General features: G+C 37.6%; 2 protein-coding genes and 1 long non-coding RNA gene across 7 annotated transcripts in view; 2 read left to right on the top strand and 1 right to left on the bottom strand.

The window, feature by feature from the left end:
- Positions 1-26,921, top strand: part of Mub (poly(rC)-binding protein mub) — a 147,701-nt gene that overhangs the window by 58,225 nt on the left and 62,555 nt on the right. The gene's annotated exons all lie outside the window — the stretch shown is intronic.
- Positions 16,262-17,990, top strand: LOC143904205 (uncharacterized). Its single transcript, XM_077418650.1, has 3 exons — positions 16,262-16,999; positions 17,389-17,662; positions 17,783-17,990. Exons 1-3 carry the CDS (start codon positions 16,994-16,996, stop codon positions 17,893-17,895), a joined length of 393 nt encoding a protein of 130 aa, XP_077274776.1. The 5' UTR covers positions 16,262-16,993; the 3' UTR covers positions 17,896-17,990.
- Positions 18,479-19,897, bottom strand: LOC143904210 (uncharacterized). Of its 2 annotated transcripts, XR_013258867.1 has the most exons (4): positions 19,238-19,897; positions 18,982-19,123; positions 18,779-18,838; positions 18,479-18,582 (listed from the first exon to the last, which is right to left on the bottom strand). It is a non-coding gene; the product is annotated as an uncharacterized LOC143904210 (long non-coding RNA). The 2 variants fall into 2 exon arrangements; XR_013258866.1 differs by lacking the exon at positions 18,479-18,582 and having other exon boundaries at positions 18,598-18,838; positions 19,238-19,546.

Raw genomic sequence — 26,921 nt, 5'->3', positions numbered from 1 at the left:
TTTATACTGCTGTTTAGCTATCGATATCTTAGTTGTTGATATGCCAGTTAAATTAAATGTCTGTGGTATTTTCACTAATTTATTATCCTGTGACGAGAACAAAATTAAATGAATGATAACTATTTCTTTTGTCAACGTTAATTCATTTCTAAATACTAGATTTCCTGCACAAAATTGGCATGTTTTTCCATATAACGGACCCCAATTTAAAAATGTATCCTTCAATAAATTATTAAGATTATAACTTTTCTTCTTCAAATTATTAATAGAAATTGGAACAACTATGTTATCAGTAATATTATCTTTTGTCGTATAACCACATGAGTTGCTAATGCACTTAGTAGTACGAGTAACTTGATGCCCGACCAAATTTCTTACGTAATTATATTTTGTGCAAATGGCAATAAGAAATTCAAGAGCGTCTCGTTTTGCTGGTTTTTCATCACCACGACTCGTAAAGCGCTCTCCTAAATCTGTCCGTATCGCATCAGCATTCAAATTAGGTAATCGTTTGTCATATATATGCGCTAATATACTTAAATCATCTTTATCAACTTTAAGCAACACTTTCCTAATAATACTTGACTGCAAGAAACATTGTATTACTGAATTTGCGTAGCATGAAACTCCATCCTCATTTTGCAAAACAGGTATCGGCTCAACAGTACTTTTTCCAACTTGTTGATCTGACTCTTGACCGGCATTGATTATTTTCGACAATGTCCACGGAACATCTTTTACTTTTCGAAAACGTTTTTTCGAAATAGGAATCGTTTGTGCTTGCGGTAAAAATATTCGTTTTAGTCGATTATATTCGCTAATAGCTTTTTCACTTACTTTTACAGCTGAAGGATCAAAGTTAATTAAATGCAATCCATCCAAAGACGGTATTCGGGATAACGCAACATATGATTGAGCACAACTAAATATAGAATTACCTATATCCATAACAGCGTTTTGCAAGGTTAATCCTTGACTTTTATGAATGGTTATGCCATAACTGAGAGTTATGGGAAATTGTTTTCTGATAACATATGCTTTCTCCATTACTTTAAACTTGACACTTACTCTTTCAATACAATACTCCAAACCAGACGGTAAAAGAAGTTTAATCTTTTCTACACAATCGGTAGATATATCCCGCACAACAGAAATAACTGTAGCAATTGTACCATTTACCAGGCCCAAAGTGACATCAATATTGCGTCTTATCATAACTTTCGCTCCAATTTTAATTGTAATTTGTTTCAAAAGCCCAGCTGTATTGGTATCATCGTCTTCATTATCCGTCAATCGCTTTTGTACCTTTCGTTTAATATAATTATCACAGTCAAGCGTATCTTGAGCAATTAATAATATTTCTTTCGAAGCAATACGACTTAGCATTGCAGTGTTAAGAACATCGCACAAATAACGAGTAGGCAGTAAACAAACAGTGTTAGGCGGCGAATTATCAAGATAATTACACAATTCGTATAATCTTTCATCGAAAGACTGACCTTTCAATGATATTCTTCTTTTCTCGAGAATCTCAGAATCAGAAGTTGTCAATAAACCAATACGAACTCTCGAGAGTAATTCACGATAAGCTGTATCTCCTTGCTGACGCATATTGATCGTCAATTCATCATATTGAAATTTTTGCCACAACCATTCCTCAGGAGTAGTCCCCACACTGCCAATATATTTATTAAATTCTGCTTTTGATAGTGGAACAAAGATAAAATTTTCACGTACAGGAGGTAATTGAAGCAGATCTCCAAATAAAAGAACATGCTTTCCACCAAAGAAATCGTCATCCATGGTATCAAATATTTGACATAGTCGTAAATGTATATACATGAAAGTTAAATTAGATATCATTGATATTTCATCAATTATAATAAGACTAACATCTTTAAGATCTGCTCGTAAAACTTTCAAAACGTGATCAGATAATAGTGTATACTTAGGAGACTGATCACCATGTTCAACAGGTAACTGCCATTGCCTGTGATTTGTTAAAGCATCGATATTAAACGCCGCTATACCAGTAGGTGCTGTTACAGCAGTATCTTTGTGGAGATTTTGTTTTATCCAGCATTTAATTGTTTTAATTAAGAAACTTTTACCAGTACCTCCTTCTCCGCTAACGTATAATAGTAATTGCTTAAATTGTTCGTCATCCGGCGATATCTTTACGGCGTTGATGACTCTGTCAAATATTCTTCTTTGATCTGCGTTCAGATTTGAAATAATTTCAGAAACATTGATTTCCTGATTTAATTTGTCACCAAGATCCTTAAAACCTTGCATCGCTTCACCAGCCTCAATATTTTGAACACCTATTGGATTATCGGGATCATCTTGAGACTCGTGCTGTTTTTCCAAATTATCTAAATATTGTTCAACTAATTGCTTCGCAGTTTCAAATGCTTTTTGCACTTCCTCTAATTTTTCATGATATTGCAATGCTTCCGTAAGATATAACTTTTCCTTGTGAAATGCTTCTGTATATGTATCACATCCGTCTTTAAGATCTTCTATTTTCCGCCACGGTTTAAACATGAGCAGTAATGAAAAGAAATAATTTTCCGGCTGCGTATTGACATTATATTTATAGTGATTAATAAGACATCCACGCTGTCGCCGTTTTAGATAATAACTATTCTCCATCGTGTAGTATTCAATATTTTTACCTCGTGGTTTATTTTTCAAAATATCATACCACTGTACAAACTCATATAAAAACATAGATTCCAATTCTTTCGGTCTCCGTGGATAATGTTCATCTATTATAGATGGACAAAATATATTTGTAGAATCTCCGTCAAGAGCTTCAATTTCCTTATAAGTTTTAACTTTTCTACGTCGTATCTGATTAACATCTAACCATTTTATAGTCGTTTTTGAATCAGTCCCCCATAAAGGAATACCACACATTCCATCACAAGCTTCAAGAGATCCACATTCCCTATTACTCGTGGCTCGCAGAGTAAAATTCCAAAGTTCTTGACGCAATGATTTCTTTGTCTTATTTTTACTATCAAGGACAGCATCAGATATTTCACATTTTCCTGGTTTATTTACGTACTTAGTAATATACCAAGTAAGCAACGTGGATGTTTCACTTACGTATTGTATATCGACATTTCCTTCCAATACCGTAAGAAGAACAGGATGATAATCATTTATATTGATCTCATCATGTTTTCGAGGAACATGATAAAGCCTACTTCTATGTTTCAATCGTTTCCTACCTGCTATCGAACTTATGACATCTTTCAAAATCAACGTTTCCGTGACAGGACGAGGAAACCCGAAACGACACACACGAATCGTTTTGCGTCTTACTTTTTTAGAACGAAGACAATAATCGTTATGTTTGTGTCGTTGATGCGTATTGACTCGCCTGTATAACAATGGTGAAATATTTGGATCTGGCATTTCACAAGTTATGTGTTGCAAAATAAATTGAGAAACTTCTTCAACAGAAGATTTCCCGATAATTGGCGCACCTTCAATCCAATTAATAAATGGAAATGTTGTATACCTCTACCTTGGTATTCTCGTCGCCAGAAATAATGCGCCACTTTTCCGATCGGATTATCTTTGGAACAAATAAAATCAAGGAACGCTTTGAATTTGTTATCAAGAAACCTTGACGTTGACACGGGATCCTTAGCAACGAGTACACTAATGGGCGTCGAATCGTCAGGCCATCCATTTACTTCACGAAGATATGCAGCTAAGTCAGGCATCAGCCATTCAGCAGGACTCCATGTTACGAACCATGTCGCAGGTCCGTATTCTTGCGTCATACATTTTAAATTACTCCTCGGTATACGCCAGTATTGTTCCGTATTTCTTATAGTGGCGAATATTGTACTCAAGTCAGATTCTAATACATCTGTCTGTAGTGCTTCTAAATATTCTGAAGCCGTATAACGCTTAGTTGTACATAGTTTGCTATAAATACCACGATTTATTTGACGAAAAGTGTACAGATTATACAGAAAAAATACGAATTGTATATTTAATCTGAATTGTGGATGTTTGGACATTAAACAACATTTATCAAATTCATGGTCGTGAAGTTTAACCCGTCTAGCTTGGTGTCGTCCATCAATACCAAGAGGAAATAAATCTGGAAAACACAATAGATCTAAAGATCTCTCACGATTGTCCAAGGGCAAATCGGCTATTTTTAACATTTGATATAAGGCGGTATCAGTTTTACATAATTTTTTTTCATATAAAGGATAAATAGTATATTGCTCGTAATCGTAATAATCATTACTTTCGTCAAGAACCTGAGTTAACATTGCCTTACGCTCATTATTTAAAGTAGCGTCTACGTTGTTTTCTTGCGTTGGACTTTTTGGGCTCGATTCGCGTTCGTCATCCAAATTAGATTCAGTAGCATTTTCTGTCTCCTGTGCTTCAAAATCTGGATCGATTAATAATGACGTTTGTAAAGAAAACTCCTTACAAGTATTTGGCAATACAATATGAGAATATAAAGGATTGTGTTCTTTTAACCACACTAAGGCGTCAAAAACCTTGTTAACGTCTACCATATCTTCCCAAATCATTTTTGATTTTGTCGGAATACCTCTAACACGTACAAAGTACAGTTCGTGATTGATATTAATCGGATCAGTATCAGGACATATTTTGTTCAATGTTTCTTGTAAAGGTAACGGTAAATGAAACGTTCTACCTTTTACTTTTTGTACCATCTGTCTGTGAGGCAATTTCTTGTTACTAACAGGTTTCATTGTAACGACAGTTTGAAAAGCTTTAGCTCTTTGTATAAGAATTTTTGTAAACTGATTAAGACATGATATTACTTCAGGTGGATCATGTACAATACGATCATTTAAAACGCAATACGCAGGCATTAATCCGTCACGAAATTTTTTTTCACAGTAATTACATATGTATTGCGGAGTAATATTATGTTTTTCTAAATGCGCCATTAAATCTCTCCAAATTGGAATATCTATTCGTGCTTTAAGCTTATTAAATTCAGAGACATTTCTTCTATATAAAAGTCTCTCACATGATGCACAAACATATCGAGGTGTGTCCATGGAGCGTTTAGTAAAAGCCTTAAATGCGTTTTTAAAGCGAGACATGATTTCATCTTCACTCAAAGTAGTACGATTCTGCTGATGTTTGTACATATATGCTTTTTGTTGTGCCGAAATTATAATTTCGTTTAACGTGTCTAAATCAACAGAAGTTAAAGCCTTCTCCAGATTTAACATTTTGTCGTATAAACTTGTCATATGATAAATTAAACGTTTTAATATATCTCACCAGTGGAAAATGAGGTGATAATAATAAAACAGGAAGAAATAGAGCTTTGCAAAGAGTTGCATCAATGTAACAGGCATGTGTGTGACCCTTTCTATCAGAATTCTTTATCGTACATGTATGAATATCTGTTAACAATTGTGGTATTTTCTTTAAAGTGCAGGCAAATATCGTTTTGAAAAATTTTTCATAACGATCGATTAGAATCTTCATCAACGGATCATCATAAATTTTACACAAAGCATTGCATAACCATGATTTTTTGACTCGTGCTTGTTGCAAAGGTAATACATTCGTAGTTTTACCTTTCTCGTTAATTACCAACAGTTGTGTGATGAAGCAATGTTATGATATGTGTCGATAAAATAATTTTCGGATGAAGTTGTATCTCCTGATGTTCCACATAATGTACGTATTTTATCGTCAATTATAACGCATTCAGCGGCCAGAGTCAATCACACGACTGATTGCTCTGTAAGTAAAGCTAATATTTTAGAGATCTTGGTTGCCAAACTATCTCCAATACGCATTAACCAACCGAAGATTCTTTCGGCTTCTAATCGGCTTTCAGTAGGATTTTTAATATTAAGTTTGTTTTCGATATCTTCAATTGCCACAGGAATAAGAAATTGTATGTAATTTCGTGACCAAAACTTTTTATATTTTCTAGTAATATTTTTAGCAATATCGCGATTTTTGTTTGCAAGTACGCATTTAGACTTCTTTCTCTCATAATATCGCTTATTATAAAGCCATTTACAATCAGAATATTTTTTTTGTCTATCTCGTTCTTGCTGAGAATGTATAAGATAATCTTTTCTTTGTCTATCTTGTTCTTGCTGAGAATGTACAAGATAATATTTTCTTTTTCTATCTCGTTCTTGCTGAGAATATATAAAATAATATTTTCTTTTTCTATCTCGTTCTTGCTGAGAATGTATAAGATAATCTTTTCTTTTTCTATCTCGTTCTTGCTGAGAATGTATAAGATAATCTTTTCTTTTTCTATCTCGTTCTTGCCGAGAATGTATAAGATAATCTTTTCTTTTCTATCTCGTTCTTGCTGAGAATGTATAAGATAATCTTTTCTTTTTCTATCTCGTTTCTTTTGCTGAGACTGTATTAAGATAATATTTTCTTTGTCTATCTCGGTCCTTGCTGAGAATGTATAAGATAGATAGTTTCGCTATTATGAAGGCGAATGTCATTTCTAAGTTGTCTTTATAATGACGTTGTCTTTAGCACGATGTCTTCTGAATTCTGATACGACTCCGTTTTTTTAGCACAATCATTTTCTGAATCTTGTTCCTCTCGACATTGTTTCTTTAGCGCGATTAATTTAGTATTATTAACACAATTGTTTTCTGAATCTGATATCGACGCCGTTTTTTTAGACGATCATTTTCTGACGAGTCCTGTTCCTCTCGACAACGTTTCTCAGCGCAATTATTTCCAGTATTACTAATGTTTTCACAGGAATCTTTCTGAGATAAATGTCTCATTTATACGTAGAGCAGTTGCTTTAGCTTCTCTATCTCTTATTACTGCTAATGGAAGCACTGTCTGAGCATCACTTTGTGGATCTTGAGGAAAATTTCAATTGTATTCGATTCGAAAATCTTCAACAAATGTGAACGCATTACTCTATGATCATATCTAACTTCGTCAGGTTTAATATTAAACAATAATGAAATCGCAAAAGCTATAGCAAAAACTCCGCAATCATTACAGTTCGGTTGATATTGTACAGTAGGAAATTCGACAGGATTATTCTCAAAGTCGTACGTTGGAAATAATTGTCTCAAGAATATCTCGTGATGTTCGTGCAATTCTTGTTTATTTTGTGAATCATAGATATATATTTTTGTTGTATCGTAATAACTACATACCCAATGTGCATTTCTATCTATAAGTTTTGGATCTGGACAATTGAATGGAGCTGACGCACTGTGCAATATTTGTATATGTTTTCTATTTTTTGGTATACTTTGAATAAATTGAGGCAATTGAATTCGCCATGTTCCGTCAGGTTTATAATCTGAACAACTTCGCAAAAGTGTATGGAAATGATCCATATGAGCGTCCGTAATCCATTCGCCTCGAATAATTATATTTTTTTCTTCGGACTTTAAAATTACTTTCTTTTTTAAATTCTGTTTGGATCGATTATTTGGTAAATTCTGTTTGCATCGTTGCTGCTTTGTAGCGCGATTTTCTGAATCCTGTTTTTCTGCCCGACATTCTTTAGCGCAATTACTTTTAAAATGTCTTTTCATACGTTGAGCAGTCGCTTTAGCCTCTCTATCTCTTATCACTGCTAATGGAAGTACCTTTTGAGGATTAGCACATTGCAAATCCTGAGGAAAATGTTCCATAACATTATTTTCCAAAATTTGTATCAAATGTGAACGCATAAACTTATATTCATACTTTACTTTATCAGGTTTAATATTGAATAACAATGAAGTAGCAAAAGCTATAGCAAAAACACCACAATCGCTACAGTTCGGTTGACGTTGCACATTAGGAAATTGACGGAATGTTTTTTAAAGTCATGTGCTGGAAATAATTTTTCCAAGAATCGCTCATGATCTTTACACAATGTTTTATTATGTGAGGAATCATATACAAATATATTTTTTGTATCATAATAGCAACACACCCAATGTGACGAACTACACAATATTTGAATGTGTTTTTTATTTTGTGACACAGGTTGAATTGTATCAAGCAATTGTATTGGCCGTGTTCCGACAGGTCTATAATCTGAACAACCTTGTAAAAGTCTATGGAAATGATCCATATGTACGTCCGTAAGCCATTCGCCTCGGGTAATTATATCTTTGTCTGCAGACTTTAAAATAATATTTTGAGTCTTTACAGACATTGTATAAAATAAGCGCACAACAGATTTCTTAAAGCGCAAAGCAATTAATTTTTATAGGCGCAGAGCAGCCGATTTTTATAGACGCAAAGCAGCCGATCTTTATAGGCGTAGAGCAGCCGATTTTTATGAGCGCAAGCAGCCGACTTTTAAAGGCGCTAAGCAGCCGAAGTTTATAGGCGCAGAGCAGCCGATTTTATAGGCGCAAAGCAGCCGACTTTTAAGGCGCAAAGCAGCCAAAGTTTAAAGGCGCAAAGCAGCCGATGTTTGTAGGCGCAGAGCAGCCGATTTTTATAGGCGCAAAGCAGCCGAAGTTAAAAGGCGCAGAGCAGCCGATTTTTATGGGCGCAAAGCAACCGACTATTAAAGGCGCAAAGCAGCCGAAGTTGAAAGGCGCAGAGCAGCCGATCTTTATAGGCGCAGAGCAGCCGACTTTTATGGGCGCAAAGCAGCGCTTTTTAAAGGCGCAAAGCAGCCGGAGTTTTAAAGGCGCAGAGCAGCCGATCTTTATAGGCGCAAAGCAGCCAACCTTTAAAAAAAAGAGAAAAAGGAAAAAAAGAAAGATATATAAAGAGAAAACTGTAAAGAGAGAGAGAGAGAGAGAGAGAGAGAGAGAGAGAGAGAGAGAGAGAGAGAGAGAGAGAGAAAGAGGGAGAGAAAGAGACTTACCTGTAGAAAATAAAGGACAATCTAAAACAAATAGAAATAGTATAACATTAAACTCTAAATCAGTATTATTATAAACAATTAACTCCTTACCAAACTCCTTACGTCATTTTTAAATAAAAGTTTAATTGATAAAAAGGAATAGCCCACCATCTACATTGCTACGCACGCGGCAAAATATTCGGAGAAGCGCTTTATAAACAACTGCTATGCAGAAATGTAACTCATGTATGGCTGTTATTATTTAAGCAGCGCTCCTCCCAATGCCTTACCATGCGCCTAAGCAACGTAAACGTTAGGTTACTCTTTGTCGAATCGTATGGACACACTGATTCGCTTATCCTTATTAATTAATTTTTCATTAATTACTGAGAAAAATGGTAAAGAACTTTTTGATTCAGTTTAACCGGCTCTACCTGTCACAAGAAGTAGTCAACTTATTTTTATTTATTTATTTATTTATTACTTGACATCCTATATATATATTAATATAATATGCAGGATATAATATACAGGGTATGGTCAAACCAACACTATCTTATGTACCTCTTGTAACCGTACAACTTTTGTCTGAAACATTTTTCTCTAAAATGTCGCGTTTACGAATAAATCGGGTGATACGAGTGCTCTAAGACACCCTCTATATTAATATAATATATATGATGAGTTATTTTAATCAACGCAGACAAATATCTCGAAAAATATGATATGAAAGACTGACGCGAGTCACATTATTGATGTCATCGTTTTTAAGAAATTTTAAAAGCGACTAATTTCTTATATAAAACTTGATTTTTTTCCTTGAAATAAGAGTGGTATATCTCGTCGAGACGTTTTCAAAACATTATGATAAAACTCTTTACATTTGCAATAAATGCGTCTGCAAAATACAATCGAATTTTTTCAAATAATTTTTTCTATTTTTGTTTACAACAACCGATTTCTTTCATTATTCTACATATAAAAGTATAAAAGTAAAGTCGACAAGTGAATACTTTACAAGATATTTCATATTTTATTTTAAAATACAAAATTTAAAATAGAAAATTCTTGATAAAAGAGAGCTTTATTATAGTGTTTTTGAAAACGTCCCGACGAGATCTGTAACTTTTAACACCAAAAACTACGAAGCGCACTGTGTGGACCTCGTCATCGGCAACCTGGGACACGTAGACATCGCATTCAACGTATTATTACACCTGGACACCGAAAACTACGAAGCGCACTGTGTGGACCTCGTCATCGGCAACCTGGGACACCTAGACATCGAATTCAACGTACGATTACACCTGGACACCGAAAACTATGAAGCGCACTATCTGGATCCCGTCATCGGCAACCTGGGACACGTGGACATCGAATTCAAGATATTAATACACGTAGACACCAAAAACTACGGAGCGCACTATGTGGACCTCGTCATCGGCAACCTGGGACACGTAGACATCGCATTCAACATATTATTACACCTGGACACCGAAAACTATGAAGCGCACTGTGTGGACCTCGTCATCGGCAACCTGGGACACGTGGACATCGAATTCAAGGTATTAATACACGTAGACACCGAAAACTACGAAGCGCACTATGTGGACCTCGTCATCGGCAACCTGGGACACCTAGACATCGAATTCAACGTACGATTACACCTGGACACCGAAAACTACGAAGCGCACTGTGTGGACCTCGTCATCGGCAACCTGGGACACGTGGACATCGAATTCAACGTATTATTACACCTGGACACCGAAAACTACGAAGCGCACTGTGTGGACCTCGTCATCGGCAACCTGGGACACGTGGACATCGAATTCAAGGTATTAATACACGTAGACACCGAAAACTACGGAGCGCACTATGTGGACCTCGTCATCGGCAACCTGGGACACCTAGACATCGAATTCAACGTACGATTACACCTGGACACCGAAAACTACGAAGCGCACTGTGTGGACCTCGTCATCGGCAACCTGGGACACGTGGACATCGAATTCAAGGTATTAATACACGTAGACACCGAAAACTACGGAGCGCACTATGTGGACCTCGTCATCGGCAACCTGGGACACGTAGACATCGAATTCAACGTATTATTACACCTGGACACCGAAATCTATGAAGCGCATTATCTGGATCCCGTCATCGGCAACCTGAGACACGTGGACATCGAATTCAAGATATTAATACACGTAGACACCAAAAACTACGGAGCGCACTGTGTGGACCTCGTCATCGGCAACCTGGGACACGTAGACATCGCATTCAACGTATTATTACACCTGGACACCGAAAACTACGAAGCGCACTGTGTGGACCTCGTCATCGGCAACCTGGGACACGTGAACATTGAATTCAAGGTATTAATACACGTAGACACCGAAAACTACGGAGCGCACTATGTGGACCTTGTCATCGGCAACCTGGGACACCTAGACATCGCATTCAACGTACGATTACACCTGGACACCGAAAACTATGAAGCGCATTATCTGGATCCCGTCATCGGCAACCTGGGACACGTGGACATCGAATTCAAGATATTATTACACGTAGACACCAAAAACTACGGAGCGCACTATGTGGACCTCGTCATCGGCAACCTGGGACACGTAGACATCGAATTCAACGTATTATTACACCTGGACACCGAAAACTATAAAGCGCACTATCTGGACCTTGTCATCGGCAACCTGGGATACATAGACATCAAATTCAAGCTTGATTCATAAGAATCGACTTAAAAATTCCCTAGCGGCACTTTCTGCCAAGCATAGAGAACCTACTTTTCCGTTGACTCAATATTTATTATATATATACCTAATTTTTACTTAAATAGAAATCTTCCTCCTGACCGATAAGTTTATCGACCTAATTTTGAAATACGCGCGCGATATCGAAACTGGCGATACCTGCGCCGCCAGCGTCGAAAAAGTGAAAGTGACGTTTCTCTGATAGATCGCGGCGTTAGGAGGAGGAGGAGGAGGAGGAGGAGGAGGAGGAGGAGTATCTTAAAATAAATTTTCACATTTGGACTTTGCGTCGCAATATCTCCGCTCGTAAGGCACGTAGCGGAATATTATGAGAGAAACCCCCCCCTAATTGGACCCCAAGCTATCGATCAAGCCTACTTAGAACTTGATCCGTTCACTCGTTATCGAGATCTCAACATCTCGGGTACTCGCAACCCGTCGCGTCGCGTAAAAGAGTCACGGTCGGTCTCGCTCCGCGTGTACTTGGCGCGAGACACTACCGTGTCTCTTGATTTCAAGAAAAAAATTAAGTTCTAGCTAAAAAATTAGTCGTTTTTATAAAATTTCTTGAAAACGACATCTACGATATGACTTACATCGGAATCATGTATCTTCCTTTAGACCATACAACTTTTGTCTGAAACATTTTTCCGTAACTTCCATATTTTTTTAGTATTTGCCTGCGTCGATAAAATGACACTCTGTATTTATAAAAAAAGATATAAATAATTGCTTAAGAAAGAAAAAACAATGATACAAGGATATAGATAATTGACTGAAAAATAAGAAACAATGATATAGACAACTTTAATCATAGTGAATTAAATAAATATATCTCATTTGATTAATGTTACAAATTGTTCAACCATAGAGACAAACTGACCTTTATATCACAAAGTAGATTGTAATTCAATTTTATGTACAATGATAATTATAAACCAGAAAATTCTAATAATTTTGTTATAAATAAAAGTCATAATGCATACGAAAAATGTTTTAAATGTATTCAAGAAGGATATTTTTTTGAAAATTGAACGAGAGACATTTCCTGATATCACTGATTTTAAGGTAGTACATCCGTAAACTCTTTTATTTAGGAATCTTGTAAAATTTATAGACAGCATATTAACATGTTCTACACACATGTACAATAGAAATAAAAGTTAGCTTTTTACATACATGTATTTAATGAAAAACTAGATGATAAAAGAACTTGCAAGAATATGACAGCTAACCTTTAAACATTTATAATAGTATACATTAGTGTGTGTGTATATATATGTACATATGAGATTTACACACATCCATAACACGGACAATCCCAACCAAATACTATAATGTCATTTATCTGTAATTAACTTTTTAACAGTATCGTCACGGACAAACTACCTTAAAAATGTTCCAAATAATATCAAAGTATCAAGACGCTAATTTTATATGTATTATTTGTTACATACCTTAAGACACGTAAACACACGGTTGCATCGAATTCCAGACACAATCCTATAAGTACATAAATATTTAATATTTTTCATAATTATACGCAAAAAGGGACAGCAAATACTCTACTTACAAATTCGAATACCAATTGTTTGCTTCTTTTCTTTGCTTTATTATTAATCCTTGATCAATTTAAGGATTCACATCGTGTCACTCACATGTCACTGACATAAAATCTCAAGACTACAACCATGAACCTAATAAATCATGATAATCGCCAAACTAGCCCTGTCGGTAATCCTAGTTCGATAATCGCGTATCGACGTATCGATAAACAGTATGTATAGCAACAATCTTATAATACATAACCATAGAAAACAAAGAATTAATTATAAGATTACAACACCGCGGGACCATACCGGAAGTAGCCTGCATGCGCATCGGCTACTTCATATGCGATTGGCTGCGTTGCCCGACAACAGCGCCAAAATGTGCGTGCACCTTCAGTTTCGTAATGCAGCGGTCTGGGATTGGCTGTGTCCCCCCTAGCGAGTACGACCGTGAGTTGATGGCGCAGATGTTTATAGAGGAAGGCGGGAAGACCGCGTGTTGCGTATGGTATCATTCGTATTAATTCAACCTACAGTGAGTTTATTTGCTTCTGCAGTTTATGTCAACTTATTATATTACACACCACCGGCGATTATCGCGGACACCCGCGCGGCACTCGGCGCACTTCGCGGATCGACGACAACGAAGCCCAGGCTCGGTATAACCATGATGTCTCAAAGAAACGCAGAAATGAATCCAGCGGATGATCATATATTCGTAAGTGTCAAAAAATATGTAATATATTATTAACGCGAAACGGAACGAGCGTATCATCACCAATCACGCAATCGTGTTTACGTTTTTCTTTGTGCGTTGGCTTACGTGTCGCGTAACGCAAGATTCTTACATAAAGTGTAAGACGCTACGGCAATGTACGTGCGCTGGCTTTAACTTGACAATAACGAATTCTTTCCAAGCAGTTACTCTCAAGTCCATCACACATAGTAAACTGAAAAGAATCTGGAAAGAGTTCTTTATTGTCAAGTTATTGCGTATATATATATAAAGTTTTTAAGTGAGTTAAATCGCTAATAACTATCAATGACAAATAAAGCATTAATAAAATAGTGAATTATTTTTTGCCAGGTAAATATACTGGATGACCCGGACAATATTGCAAGAGAGCAGCAATAAAAAGACAAAATAAAGTCTTTAGAAGCAGACCTGGTAAAAACAAAGGCTCTTGCTGCAAAATTAGAAGCAGACCTTATAAAAACAAAAGTTATTATTACACAGATCTAAATTGTAAGAGTAGAGTCCCACACGAAGTGGATTACGCAAAACGAAACGAGCGTATCATCAATAATTACGCAATCGTGTTCACATTTTTCTTTGTACGTTGGCTTATGTGTCGCGTAACGCAAAATTCTCACATAAAGTGTAAGACGCTACGGCAATATACGTGCGCTGGCCTTAACTTGACAATAAAGAATTTTTTCCAAGCAGTTACTCTCAAGTCCATCACACATAGTAAACTGAAAAGAATCTGGAAAGAGTTCTTTATTGTCAAGAGTTAATGTGTATATATATAAAGTTTTTAAGTGAGTTGAATCGCTAAAAACTATCAGTGCCAAATAAAGCATTAATAAAATAGTGAATTATTTGTTGCCAGGTAGACATACAGAATAAGGTGAACAATATTGCAAGAGAGCAGCAATATGGTAAAAACAAAGGCAGCTCTTGCTGCAAAATCAAGGCCAGCAGCAACAAATACAACACCAGCAACAAATACAGCAGCTGTATCGTCAGCTGAGACAGCACAACCTAGTAAGTATTTAAATAAAAATATAAAGTAAAATATTAAAATTAAATATTATATTATATTATATTATATATATATATACATATATATATATATATATATATATATGTATATATATAAGATATAAATGTGTATAACAAATTTAAAATTTATTACAGGACCGCCATGGTGGCAAAGAGCGGATCGTAGTCGTTGTAATCGCGGTTGCGGTCGTGATCACGGTCGCGGCCTTGGTAATAACAAATACATGGGAAGAGGAAACCGTAAAATATACCACATTCATTTCCATTAAATTAAACGTAATATATGATAGCATGTTTTTTATTTACGTCGAACACATCTGCGGTCTTTTCGTCATGTAATGATTAATATAATAATAATATTTATAAATAAGAAAGAATGATATAAGATTATTTCCTAATACCTATCTATTCATAATATTAAGTCTAAAGTTTTAAAGAGAACAATATGAGGAATACTTGATCAACACTTTAATTTAAATTTCAAAATGCAATTATGGAGTACAGATATATCGGCTATATATATGGAACAGTAAATTGGTGCGCAAAGAAAAATAAAAGATGAACGTACATTGGTTTTATTACATATTGTTCATTATTATTAGATTAGGCACGTATTACTGGATTTTTCGACACGTGCGATACTTTAAACGCGTTTTCCAACGAGATTTCATTTTTTCAATATTCCTCCGGCATAATTGTATATATTTTAATCATTAAGCGGGGAGCACACACTTCGGCACAACGCATAATGCGTAAGCATAAGAAAATTGATTGGTCCATACACATGTGTATAAGAAAATAGACCAATCAATTTTCTTAAGCCGTGATCAGACTACGGATTGGGATTGAGATTGGATGGAAATTTGACCAATTAGAGCAAAATTCACTAAACTTGAAATCAGTTTTCTCTATTCTGATTGATTAAATTTCAATCCAATCTCAATTCGAATCCGTAGTCTGATCACGGCTTAATGCTTACGCATTATGCGTTGTGCAGAAGTGTGTGCTCCCCGCTTTAACTTCAGTGCCGATTCGACTTTGATATTTAGAAGACTCTTAAACTTGACAAATCATGATAATCGCACAAACTGTCAGAGTCGGTAATCCCAGGTCGATAATCGCGTATCGATAACAATACGTGTTTGCAATTTTAATGATGCGATCCATGGTACGAAATGCATGCGCAGTGCGGAATTGGCAGAACGTTCGAAAATTGGTTCGATCTTTTTTACGTTTATTCCGCCGATTTTCTTTATACAATGAAATATATTTTCTAATATCCCATGCAGCGGAAAACGTGGAAGCGTAATCTGTACGTACCAATAGTATACATTTTTTTTTATAGATACAATAAACGAATGGCTAGCGTCAATTGCGCTTGTGCAAATTTCGCTTCATGGGACATTATGGCGAAATGTCTGCGATTGAACGAACTTCGTTCCAACAATTCCGCATTGCGCATATAAGGCCCGAATCGCACTATAAGGCCGATTTATAAAGGCCGTAACCGTTGAATTTAAGCTGTAAGCCCTAATGTGTAACTTACGATAATTCCTTCGCGTAAATGGGAGGATTCTGTAGTAATTTACGAATGATAATTTACGCTTGCGTAAACGTAGTATATAGTATAGTATATTAATCACAACAGTCGATTATTATTCTTCTCACGACTGTCATTGGTCAATTTCTTAGGGTTTACGACTTATCAACAATTACGGCCTTTATAAGTCTGCCTTTATAATGCATGAGCCGTGGAAAACAAAAAACTATCTTAACGCTACACGAGCGCGGGATCGGCCTCCAGTCACGAGCCATTGTCAGCCATTGTGGTGCATTCGCTCAACGTGCGCGGACGTATTTTATCCAAATCACGTCAAGTCAAATCGCTTTCAAAACCGTACGCCTCGCCGTTAGATCGGTCACGCTCTTTCCCGATCGAGCGTGTTGTGTATAGTATATATACTATTCACGTAGCGGAGGAAGAAGACGAGCCTGTTTGTGCCTGTTGCTGCTGCTGCTGCAAACTGGATATTTTACAAAAGTTGAACCTCTCAATATGGCTGTGAGTATACATTAAATCTAATAAATACATTTAATCTAATAGCCAGTCTACAATGAATCGTTATAGTCGTTAGTCAAATGTTGGAAGAAGCGTATCGTAAAGCAATCGGAAATCCGTAATCGGTGATCGTTAAGAGATGGCATTTGGCCAATTGCTTACGATCGCCGATTATAGACTTCCGATCACTTTACGATACATTTATGACTTTTTCCGACATCCCGGGTCTTCCGACATCCAACTAAGAACTAACGACTCGTTGTAGACTGGTCATACAAATTCGGATACTCGCAACTCGTCGCGTCGCGCAAAAATATCTCGGGTACTCGCAACTCATCGCGTTGCGTAAATAAATAAAAAATAAATAAATATTAATTAAAATTATTTTATAGGATGAAGAGAAAAACTCCAACGTAGACGGCAATATCGACGTCGATATGACGGAGGATAATAAGGACGATAAGGACGATAAGGACGAAGTAATACGCCTAAAGAAAGAAAATGCAGAATTGCGGCGACAACTCGCCGCAATTCACCAATCGCCATCGCCACAGCTATTTGTACACACACTGCCGGCACCTTCACAGCCATCAACATCGGCACTGGCACCGGCACCGGCACCACCAACAACGCCTACATCAACAACTCAATCAACTCAACAAAAACGTAAGTACAAGTAATCTTTTAAAATACGGTTATGATATTTAATCTTTTAGCGTTTTTAACTGAACTGGGTTTGTTCGCTAGCTATTTTTTGTAAAATAAATAAATTTCTGTTTGTTACAGCAAAGAGATGGGCACGAGCCGGGCGTAACCGCCACATATACGCAAGAGGAAGGGGAAGAGGAGGAAGCGGAAGAGCAGAAACAATCAAAACGTACAATTTTAAAATAATGTAAAAGCGAAAAGCGATTTCTTGATATAATAAATATACTTGTCTATTTTACATGTTTAGTTTTATAATACTAGTTTATAACACTTTACTTTGTTTTTTTTTTTTCGATATTATATATCCTTAAATTGTGATATGTAACTTTTGTAATTCTGTTAATCAAACCTTTTTATCTTCAGGTAATTTAGCCTTATGCGATATAGAAACTAGAAACCTTATTGAGAGAATTCATATCCGTTTGTATATTTATTTTTTCTATGTGAGAAATATAGCTATAATAAAAAATATCTATTCTTAATGTTTAACTTTACTCAGCTCGTCAGATGTAAAACGCAATACTGTTGAAATGGCATTCAACATGTGCCATTTGCTCGACGCATCGTTTGTTGTTAAATAATTTATAAATACATTCTTCAGATATTCCAGATTAGCGCCCTCTCGATTTACACGCTTCCAGCCTGCGATATAAATCTTTTTATTAGTTCTATACGTGAAATAATTAGCTTCCATTATCTAATATCTATTTTATTAATTATTTTTATCAATATTGTGTTATGATCACCTAGTGATATGCGCCTTCAACTTTTTAATGTTCTTTCATACATATGGAGCATTTCTCTCTGTTGCTCTCTCATCGTTGCCTCCAATTCCAGAATCTTCTTCCTTGATGATGACACTTGCACCTCCTTCCTGACTAATAATATAAATAAATAACCACGAAAACCTCGCACGACAAATTTCTATATAAAGCCTCCTCGAGCTGTCTCGAAATTTTAAACGTAGAATATTTTTTCCCGACTTGTTTTTTATATATAAACCGGATACGATAACGAGAATAAATAAGCTCTTTTTTTACCTTATCGGTGTGTAACATGGTCATTACAACGTACCTCGATAACCGTCGCACTCGATACAGCTTGGAATCTCATACTTTCTATTTTCTACCATACCTGAAAAGATCAGAGTGACAAATCATCCTGTGGCGAAGAGACATGAGGGAATATAGTCCTTAAATCCAGACGAATATAACTCTGGCCTGATAAACTAATCGCAACACGCGAAGACGTTTATGGAACTTAATGCACAATAATACCTATTGGCAGATACAGATCGCTTCAGATTACGGCTGACAGCGTAACCTCCAAACCAAAAGTCAGAAATACACATTGAGAAAATAGAGGAAAGGCGGGAGATCGCAATATTATCCATGTTATGCACAAACAATCTAGGTTAACCTGTGTAAACACTCGCGTAAACGTAGTAATAAGTATAAGTATATATAGTATAGTAGTAACTAGTAAATAACAGTAATATATAGAATAGAAAATAGATATAGGATAAACAATCACCATGAATGAATTAATCGTCGCGTCGCGTAGAGTCACAGTCGGTCTCGCTCCGACACTACCGTGGGTGCGTTCCGTTTCACGCATGATGCGCATAATGCATCACTTATCTTTGTTTAATATTTAGTGAACGACAAGGATAAATTATGCATTATGCGCATCATGCATGAAACGGAACGCACTCTGTGTCTCTCGATTTTGATAGTTAATTGAACTGACTGATAGCGCGCTAAACGCACTATCTCTGCACTGCGCGCAGTACACACACGTTTATTAACTGAACCACGAACGCACTATCTGCACTGCGCGAAAGCGCCGCCGGCCGCGAAAAAGAGAAAGTGACGTTTCTCTGATAGATCGCGGCGCTAGGAGGCGAAGGAGGAGGAGGAGGAGGAGGAGGAGTATCTTAAAAATAAATTTTCATATTTGGACTTTGCGTCGCAATATCTCCGCTCGTAGGGCACGTAGCGGAATATTATAAGAGAAACCCCCCCCTAATTGGACCCCAAGCTATCGATCAAGCCTACTTAGAACTTGATCCGTTCACTCGTTATCGAGATCTCAACATCTCGTATACTCGCAACCCGTCGCGTCGCGTAAAAGAGTCACGGTGCGGTCTCGCTTCGCGTGTACTTGGCGCGAGACACTACCGTGTCTCTTGATAAAATTTTTTAATCTTATAAAATTGTTATCATACATTCTTTTCTAATTGACACAATGTAAAGATTTTTCACAGTAGTGCAACAATTATTTTTTGAGGCAATATACATGTTCTCTCTGTAATTGGCGCTCTAACTTAAAGAGATATCATTTCTTTTTTGTAATTGTAATAGATCACTTGAAGCGCGACTCTTCTTTTTGATAAGGTAACATAATTTTGTGACGTGTATCACTTGGGTTATAATTTTTCGGAAATAAAGATACTACTGCTTAGATTTTTTCGAGGTATAATACTACCACCTTCTTTTTTTTTTTAGGTAACAACATATACACTACTATACGTGTACTTGGCGCCTTTTTTTACCTTTTTTTAAAAAAAAGTAATTTTGTGCGGATATCACGCCTTTTTGTAGTATATTACGCATTGTATAAACAGTATGTACAGGATAAAGCTATTTGGAGGTATAATACTACCACTTTGTTTTTTTCGAGGTAACAACATAACAGGGTAACAACATAATACATATACACTATTATGCGTGTACTTGGCGCTCATTTTACCTTTACCTTTTTTTAAAAAAGGTAATTTTGTACGGATATCACGCCTTTTTGTAGTGTTACGCAACTTAATCTTATAAACAATATATCTTATAATTTCATAAACCGTATATAATACAAGGTATGAAGCTAAAAGTGTTACGGACTATTATTTCTAAAGAAAACAACAATTTAATATTTTGCTCAGTTTTTTAAAAATAATAATCTGTAACCCTTTTAGTTGTACACCTTGTATATATTTTTCAATTTCAACATAAAACATAATCGCAATAAAGCATGATTAATGTTAATAAGTCGTTAACTGTAAAATTCTTTATTTATTTTTATTTGCGTGTCTTACTGAATGTTGTTCGCAACTGTATATGTACCGATATCTTCAGGTATCGATATTTTTGATAATTATTTTTACGTCAGACATAATTTTAATTCATCCAATTTTTATTATGTCTAAACACAATTTTTGTCCAATTTTTATTATGTCTAGACATAATTTTAATTCAGCGATTCGATTTTTATTATGTCATGACATAATTTTAATTCTGCCGCTAAGGAAATTTTAAGTCGATTTTTATGAATCAAGCTTGAATTCAATGTTTAGGTGTCCCAGGTTGCCGATGACGAGGTCCACATAGCGCGCTCTATAGTTTTCGGTGTCCAGGTGTATTAATACCTTGAATTTGATGGCCACGTGTTCCAAGTTGCCGATGACGAGGTCCACATAGTGCGCTTCGTAGTTTTCGGTGTCTACATGTATTAATACCTCGAATTCGATATCTACGTGTCCTACATTGGGTGCGTTCAGCCGATACTTTGCTAGCCTAGCAATCGTGAGCAGTCGCTCGTTTTCGCTCGTTTCCTCTTTTTTGACTTACTGGATTAAAAAGAGAAGAAACGAGCAAAAACGAGCAACTGCTCACGATTGCTAGGCTAGCGGAGTATCGGCTGAACGCACCCATTCAGATTTAAAGTTATTAATACACCTAGACACCAAAAACTATGAAACGCATTATGTGGACCTCGTCATCAGCAACCTGGGACACCTAGACATCAATTTCAAGGTATTAATACACGTAGACACCGAAAACTACGGAGCGCAATATGTGGACCTTGTCATCGGCAACCTGGGACCTAAACATTGAATTCAACATATTATTACACCTGGACACCGAAAACTACGAAGCGCACTATGTGGACCTCGTCATCGGCAACCTGGGACACGTAGACATCAAATTCAACGTACGATTACACCTGGACACCGGAAACTATGAAGCGCACTATCTGGATCCCGTCATCGGCAACCTGGGACACGTGAACATCAAATTCGAGGTATTATTACACCTAGACACCGAAAACTACGGAGCGCGATATCTGGACCTCGTCATCGGCAACCTGGGACACGTAGACATCGAATTCAACGTATTATTACACCTGGACACCGAAATCTATGAAGCGCATTATCTGGATCCCGTCATCGGCAACCTGAGACACGTGGACATCGAATTTCAAGATATTAATACACGTAGACACCAAAAACTACGGAGCGCACTGTGTGGACCTCGTCATCGGCAACCTGGGACACGTAGACATCGCATTCAACGTATTATTACACCTGGACACCGAAAACTACGAAACGCACTGTGTGGACCTCGTCATCGGCAACCTGGGACAAGTGGACATCGAATTCAAGGTATTAATACACGTAGGTAACCGAAAACTACGGAGCGCACTATGTGGACCTCGTCATCGGCAACCTGGGACACCTAGACATCGAATTCAACGTACGATTACACCTGGACACCGAAAACTATGAAGCGCACTATCTGGATCTTGTCATCGGCAACCTGGGACACGTGGACATCGAATTCAAGATATTAATACACGTAGACACCAAAAACTACGGAGCGCACTATGTGGACCTCGTCATCGGCAACCTGGGACACGTGGACATCGAATTCAAGATATTAATACACGTAGACACCAAAAACTACGGAGCGCACTATGTGGACCTCGTCATCGGCAACCTGGGACACGTAGACATCGCATTCAACGTATTATTACACCTGGACACCGAAAACTACGAAGCGCACTGTGTGGACCTCGTCATCGGCAACCTGGGACACGTGGACATCGAATTCAAGATATTAATACACGTAGACACCAAAAACTACGGAGCGCACTATGTGGACCTCGTCATCGGCAACCTGGGACACGTAGACATCGCATTCAACGTATTATTACACCTGGACACCGAAAACTACGAAGCGCACTGTGTGGACCTCGTCATCGGCAACCTGGGACACGTGGACATCGAATTCAAGGTATTAATACACGTAGACACCGAAAACTACGGAGCGCACTATGTGGACCTCGTCATCGGCAACCTGGGACACCTAGACATCGAATTCAACGTACGATTACACCTGGACACCGAAAACTACGAAGCGCACTATGTGGACCTCGTCATCGGCAACCTGGGACACGTGGACATCGAATTCAAGGTATTAATACACGTAGACACCGAAAACTACGGAGCGCACTATGTGGACCTCGTCATCGGCAACCTGGGACACCTAGACATCGAATTCAACGTACGATTACACCTGGACACCGAAAACTATGAAGCGCATTATCTGGATCCCGTCATCGGCAACCTGGGACACGTGGACATCGAATTCAAGATATTAATACACGTAGACACCAAAAACTACGGAGCGCACTATGTGGACCTCGTCATCGGCAACCTGGGACACGTAGACATCGAATTCAACGTATTATTACACCTGGACACCGAAAACTATAAAGCGCACTATCTGGACCTTGTCATCGGCAACCTGGGATACATAGACATCAAATTCAAGCTTGATTCATAAGAATCGACTTAAAAATTCCCTAGCGGCACTTTCTGCCAAGCATAAAGAACCTACTTTTCCGTTGACTCAATATTTATTATATATATACCTAATTTTTACTTAAATTAAATAGAAATCTTCCTCCTGACCGATAAGTTTACCGACCTAATTTTGAAATACGCGCGCGATATCGAAACTGGCGATACCTGCGCCGCCAGCGTCGAAAAAGTGAAAGTGACGTTTCTCTGATAGATCGCGGCGTTAGGAGGAGGAGGAGGAGGAGGAGGAGTATCTTAAAAATAAATTTTCACATTTGGACTTTGCGTCGCAATATCTCCGCTCGTAAGGCACGTAGCGGAATATTATGAGAGAAACCCCCCCCTAATTGGACCCCAAGCTATCGATCAAGCCTACTTAGAACTTGATCCGTTCACTCGTTATCGAGATCTCAACATCTCGGGTACTCGCAACCCGTCGCGTCGCGTAAAAGAGTCACGGTCGGTCTCGCTCCGCGTGTACTTGGCGCGAGACACTACCGTGTCTCTTGATTGCTGAAACGAGCAACCTCGACATATAACCGGTAGAGTTGCTAACGACTCATTCGATAACGAGCTTTGCTAAGCGCTTTAATTAATGTCGTATGTAGCATGCTGTTAGGCGCACTCTGCGAAAAAGCCCGAGATTGGCCCCATACGATGGGGAACATACCGGAAACCAAATCAATCATCGAAACAAGAGAAACTAATTTAATTTCTGACCTATAATTTTGTTGTAATATCGTTATTGTTTATTATTCACATTTACGAACATACATATGATTATATTAACGTCCTGAAGAATCGCTTAAATTTTATCTAAATAAAATATACCGTGGTTTGTTTCAGTGATATAAACGATTTCGATAGATTTATTATTATCAGAATTTTTTAGACGATTTTTAACTTTTTCATAAAAATAAATTAACGCTATTTGATACGTCTTAATCTTTATGTACCATTTTGAGATTATTTAACCGCGTATGGCGCACTTTGTTTGACAAACTCAGAATACAATTTCACTTAAGACGTTTTAGTGTAAGAACTTGTTTATACCGTTTTAAAGAAAATACCGACTCAAAGGGTTAATTAAAAATTCACTTTTAAGTGGCTGCTGGGCAAGAACAAAGCATGTGAATTGCGATCGATAAGTCGAATGTATTTTCTGAATATATAGATATATAGATACGCACCCACGCGCAGTCCATCGGGTTCTTTTGGGCAATAAAATGCATTCTTCTTTACAGCCGAATGGATTCAGGCTCGATTTCAATTCGCATGCCATAGTTAACGCAGCGAGAATTCGCCGAAGTTCGAGAGCAGTTTTACTGGCGTGGCGAAACTTGTCGGGAGAAGATGGATTCGAAATCGAAGCAGATATCAAACGTGGAACTAAATTCACGGATGATAATTCGATTCCGACAGTTACGCAAACCCCCCCTCCCCCCTCTCTCTCTTTCTCACACAGATACACACATACACACACTATAATATTCAATCCATCGCGGTTATTCGAACACTTCAAGATTGGTTTTTGGAAAATTGAGTGTTTTGAATTTTGATAAATTATTTCAAATCAACCGGGAACGTCCGCGACCTTGTTTGCCGTACAAATCGATTTAAACTCTCATTAATTTCGACGAAAGCGACGCGCTCGCGCTCGCGAACGAAAATGGATTAGTCGCTAGAAGTTGACGTGCAATTAGAGTTTCTAATCAACGTATCAATTAATAATATTACTGATTTCGCTCGTCAATTATACACGGCTTTCTAATCGGTATGCACGACGAAGTCATTATGGCACACCGCCTGTCGATAATTAACAAATCGTTTTGGAAATTGCGTTAATATTTCAACGCCTGCGGATGAGCAACTTGTGATTCATTCCTTCATAAGGTGTCCAAAATTACGAACTATCGCAAATTTGTCCATTTATTAAAGTGCTGAGGCAATTAGGAACTTTAGTTTGAGCGCTAACGAAGCGCGAGTCGAACTGCAGTGCAATAATTAGAATATTGTTTTTCTCAATTTTAAGCGGTATAATCGATATAAATATTTTAATTGTGGAACAATCAAAGGTGTTTAATGATGAATATTAATAGGGTTTAAAAAAAATAACGTAAAAAAAAAACGCCGAGAAATTTCGTCGGAAAGCGATCGTAGATCGCTTTTAAGTAGCTCAAGTAAACGCACTCGATGAGACTTGTGTCAAGACTTGACTTGTATAGCGACATTAGCGACTAAAAAGCGTCGCGCGTGCAGTCGACAAGAAGATACTTCCAGATCGATATGTGCAAAAACGCGAGTCCCCGTCTTCAGTCAGTCAGCGTTTCGTACAAATCGCGCAATTTTGAGGCCTCACGAAATTCCAGGCCAAGATTATCCGGTGAGGCGACACACTCGAGGAGACCCTCCTCGATGAGGGAATATATACCTCCTCTCTCCCTTTGTGGGGGTAAGCTGAGAGGGCGGTTAGCAGCTGGATTTATATGGCGGCATTAATATGCAGCGTTGGGAATTTCAATGGGGCAATCGCACACGAACGAGAGAAATGGAGAGTCGGAAGAGAGGAGTAAAAGGGAACGGGGTAGAAAGGGGTAGGAGAAAGGGAGGGAGGCATCTCGAGGGCCCGCCGAACTCGTCGATGATCAATACTTTTGTCTACATCCGCACCTGACTCGTTAATAGGATTGAATCGCGCCTAGGGCAATCGCGTGCGTTTCACATGTCAAATCAGACGGCGATTCAGAACGGAAAAAGCGTTTACGGATTGCGCCTTCCATAATTACGAGCCGATAAATCACTTATCGATTCGTGCGCGCGACCCGCTGTGAAAATAAGAAGCGAGAGCTGCAACGCGAAACATTATATAATCAATAACTATAACGCCGTACAACGGTTATTACGTAGAGAGATGACTTTTTGTTCTCTTCTGTTCTCGTTGTTTTTAGCGAACGCAAAATCGCATTAATTTTGATATAAACTAGGTAAATCACGAGATATTTATAGTGGAGTATGCATGTAATGGAGAATTATTTATAACGTATAGCCAAATTTTAAACAGCTTGTTGGAAGTTCTTGAGCACACCAAAAGATCGTGAAACATGGCCGCGTATGCGATGGGGGTTATCTGACGAGAATCGAAGGTAGCGGTTTCGGTACGAGGTGGATGAGGACGGAAACGTGACGGCTTGTTCCGAAACAGTTTGTGGTCAGTAACCAGATCTTGTGGAAACAGACGTTGCGCGTGGCACGCGAGATTTAAAGTTCCTTGAGAACCTTTTGTTATCCTCCCTATATAAAGATAAATATTCTCAAAACCTCAATTTTTGCGCTCAACCGTTTATTATATATATATATATATATATATATATATATATAGAATATCAGGTGGAGTGGAGATATAGGAAGGAGGACAGTTTGTCCCGCAATTTTTACTCACGTGACAAAACTCAGAATACTCACCCGATAATTCTGAGAAAATCGATACGTTTCTTGGTCGAGTTTCGCACCACCTTCCGGCGGCCAATAAATTCCCACGCACGTTAGTCGGCTTTATTTGCTCGGCGTTGCCTGCGGGCTGAC

The sequence above is a fragment of the Temnothorax americanus genome, unplaced genomic scaffold (assembly GCF_048541705.1).
Source record: "Temnothorax americanus isolate GAGA-0224 unplaced genomic scaffold, ASM4854170v1 Scaffold5, whole genome shotgun sequence".
Lineage (NCBI taxonomy): Eukaryota > Metazoa > Arthropoda > Insecta > Hymenoptera > Formicidae > Temnothorax > Temnothorax americanus.
Note: the sequence above shows the minus strand (reverse complement) of the source record. Positions and strands in the feature narration are given on the sequence as shown.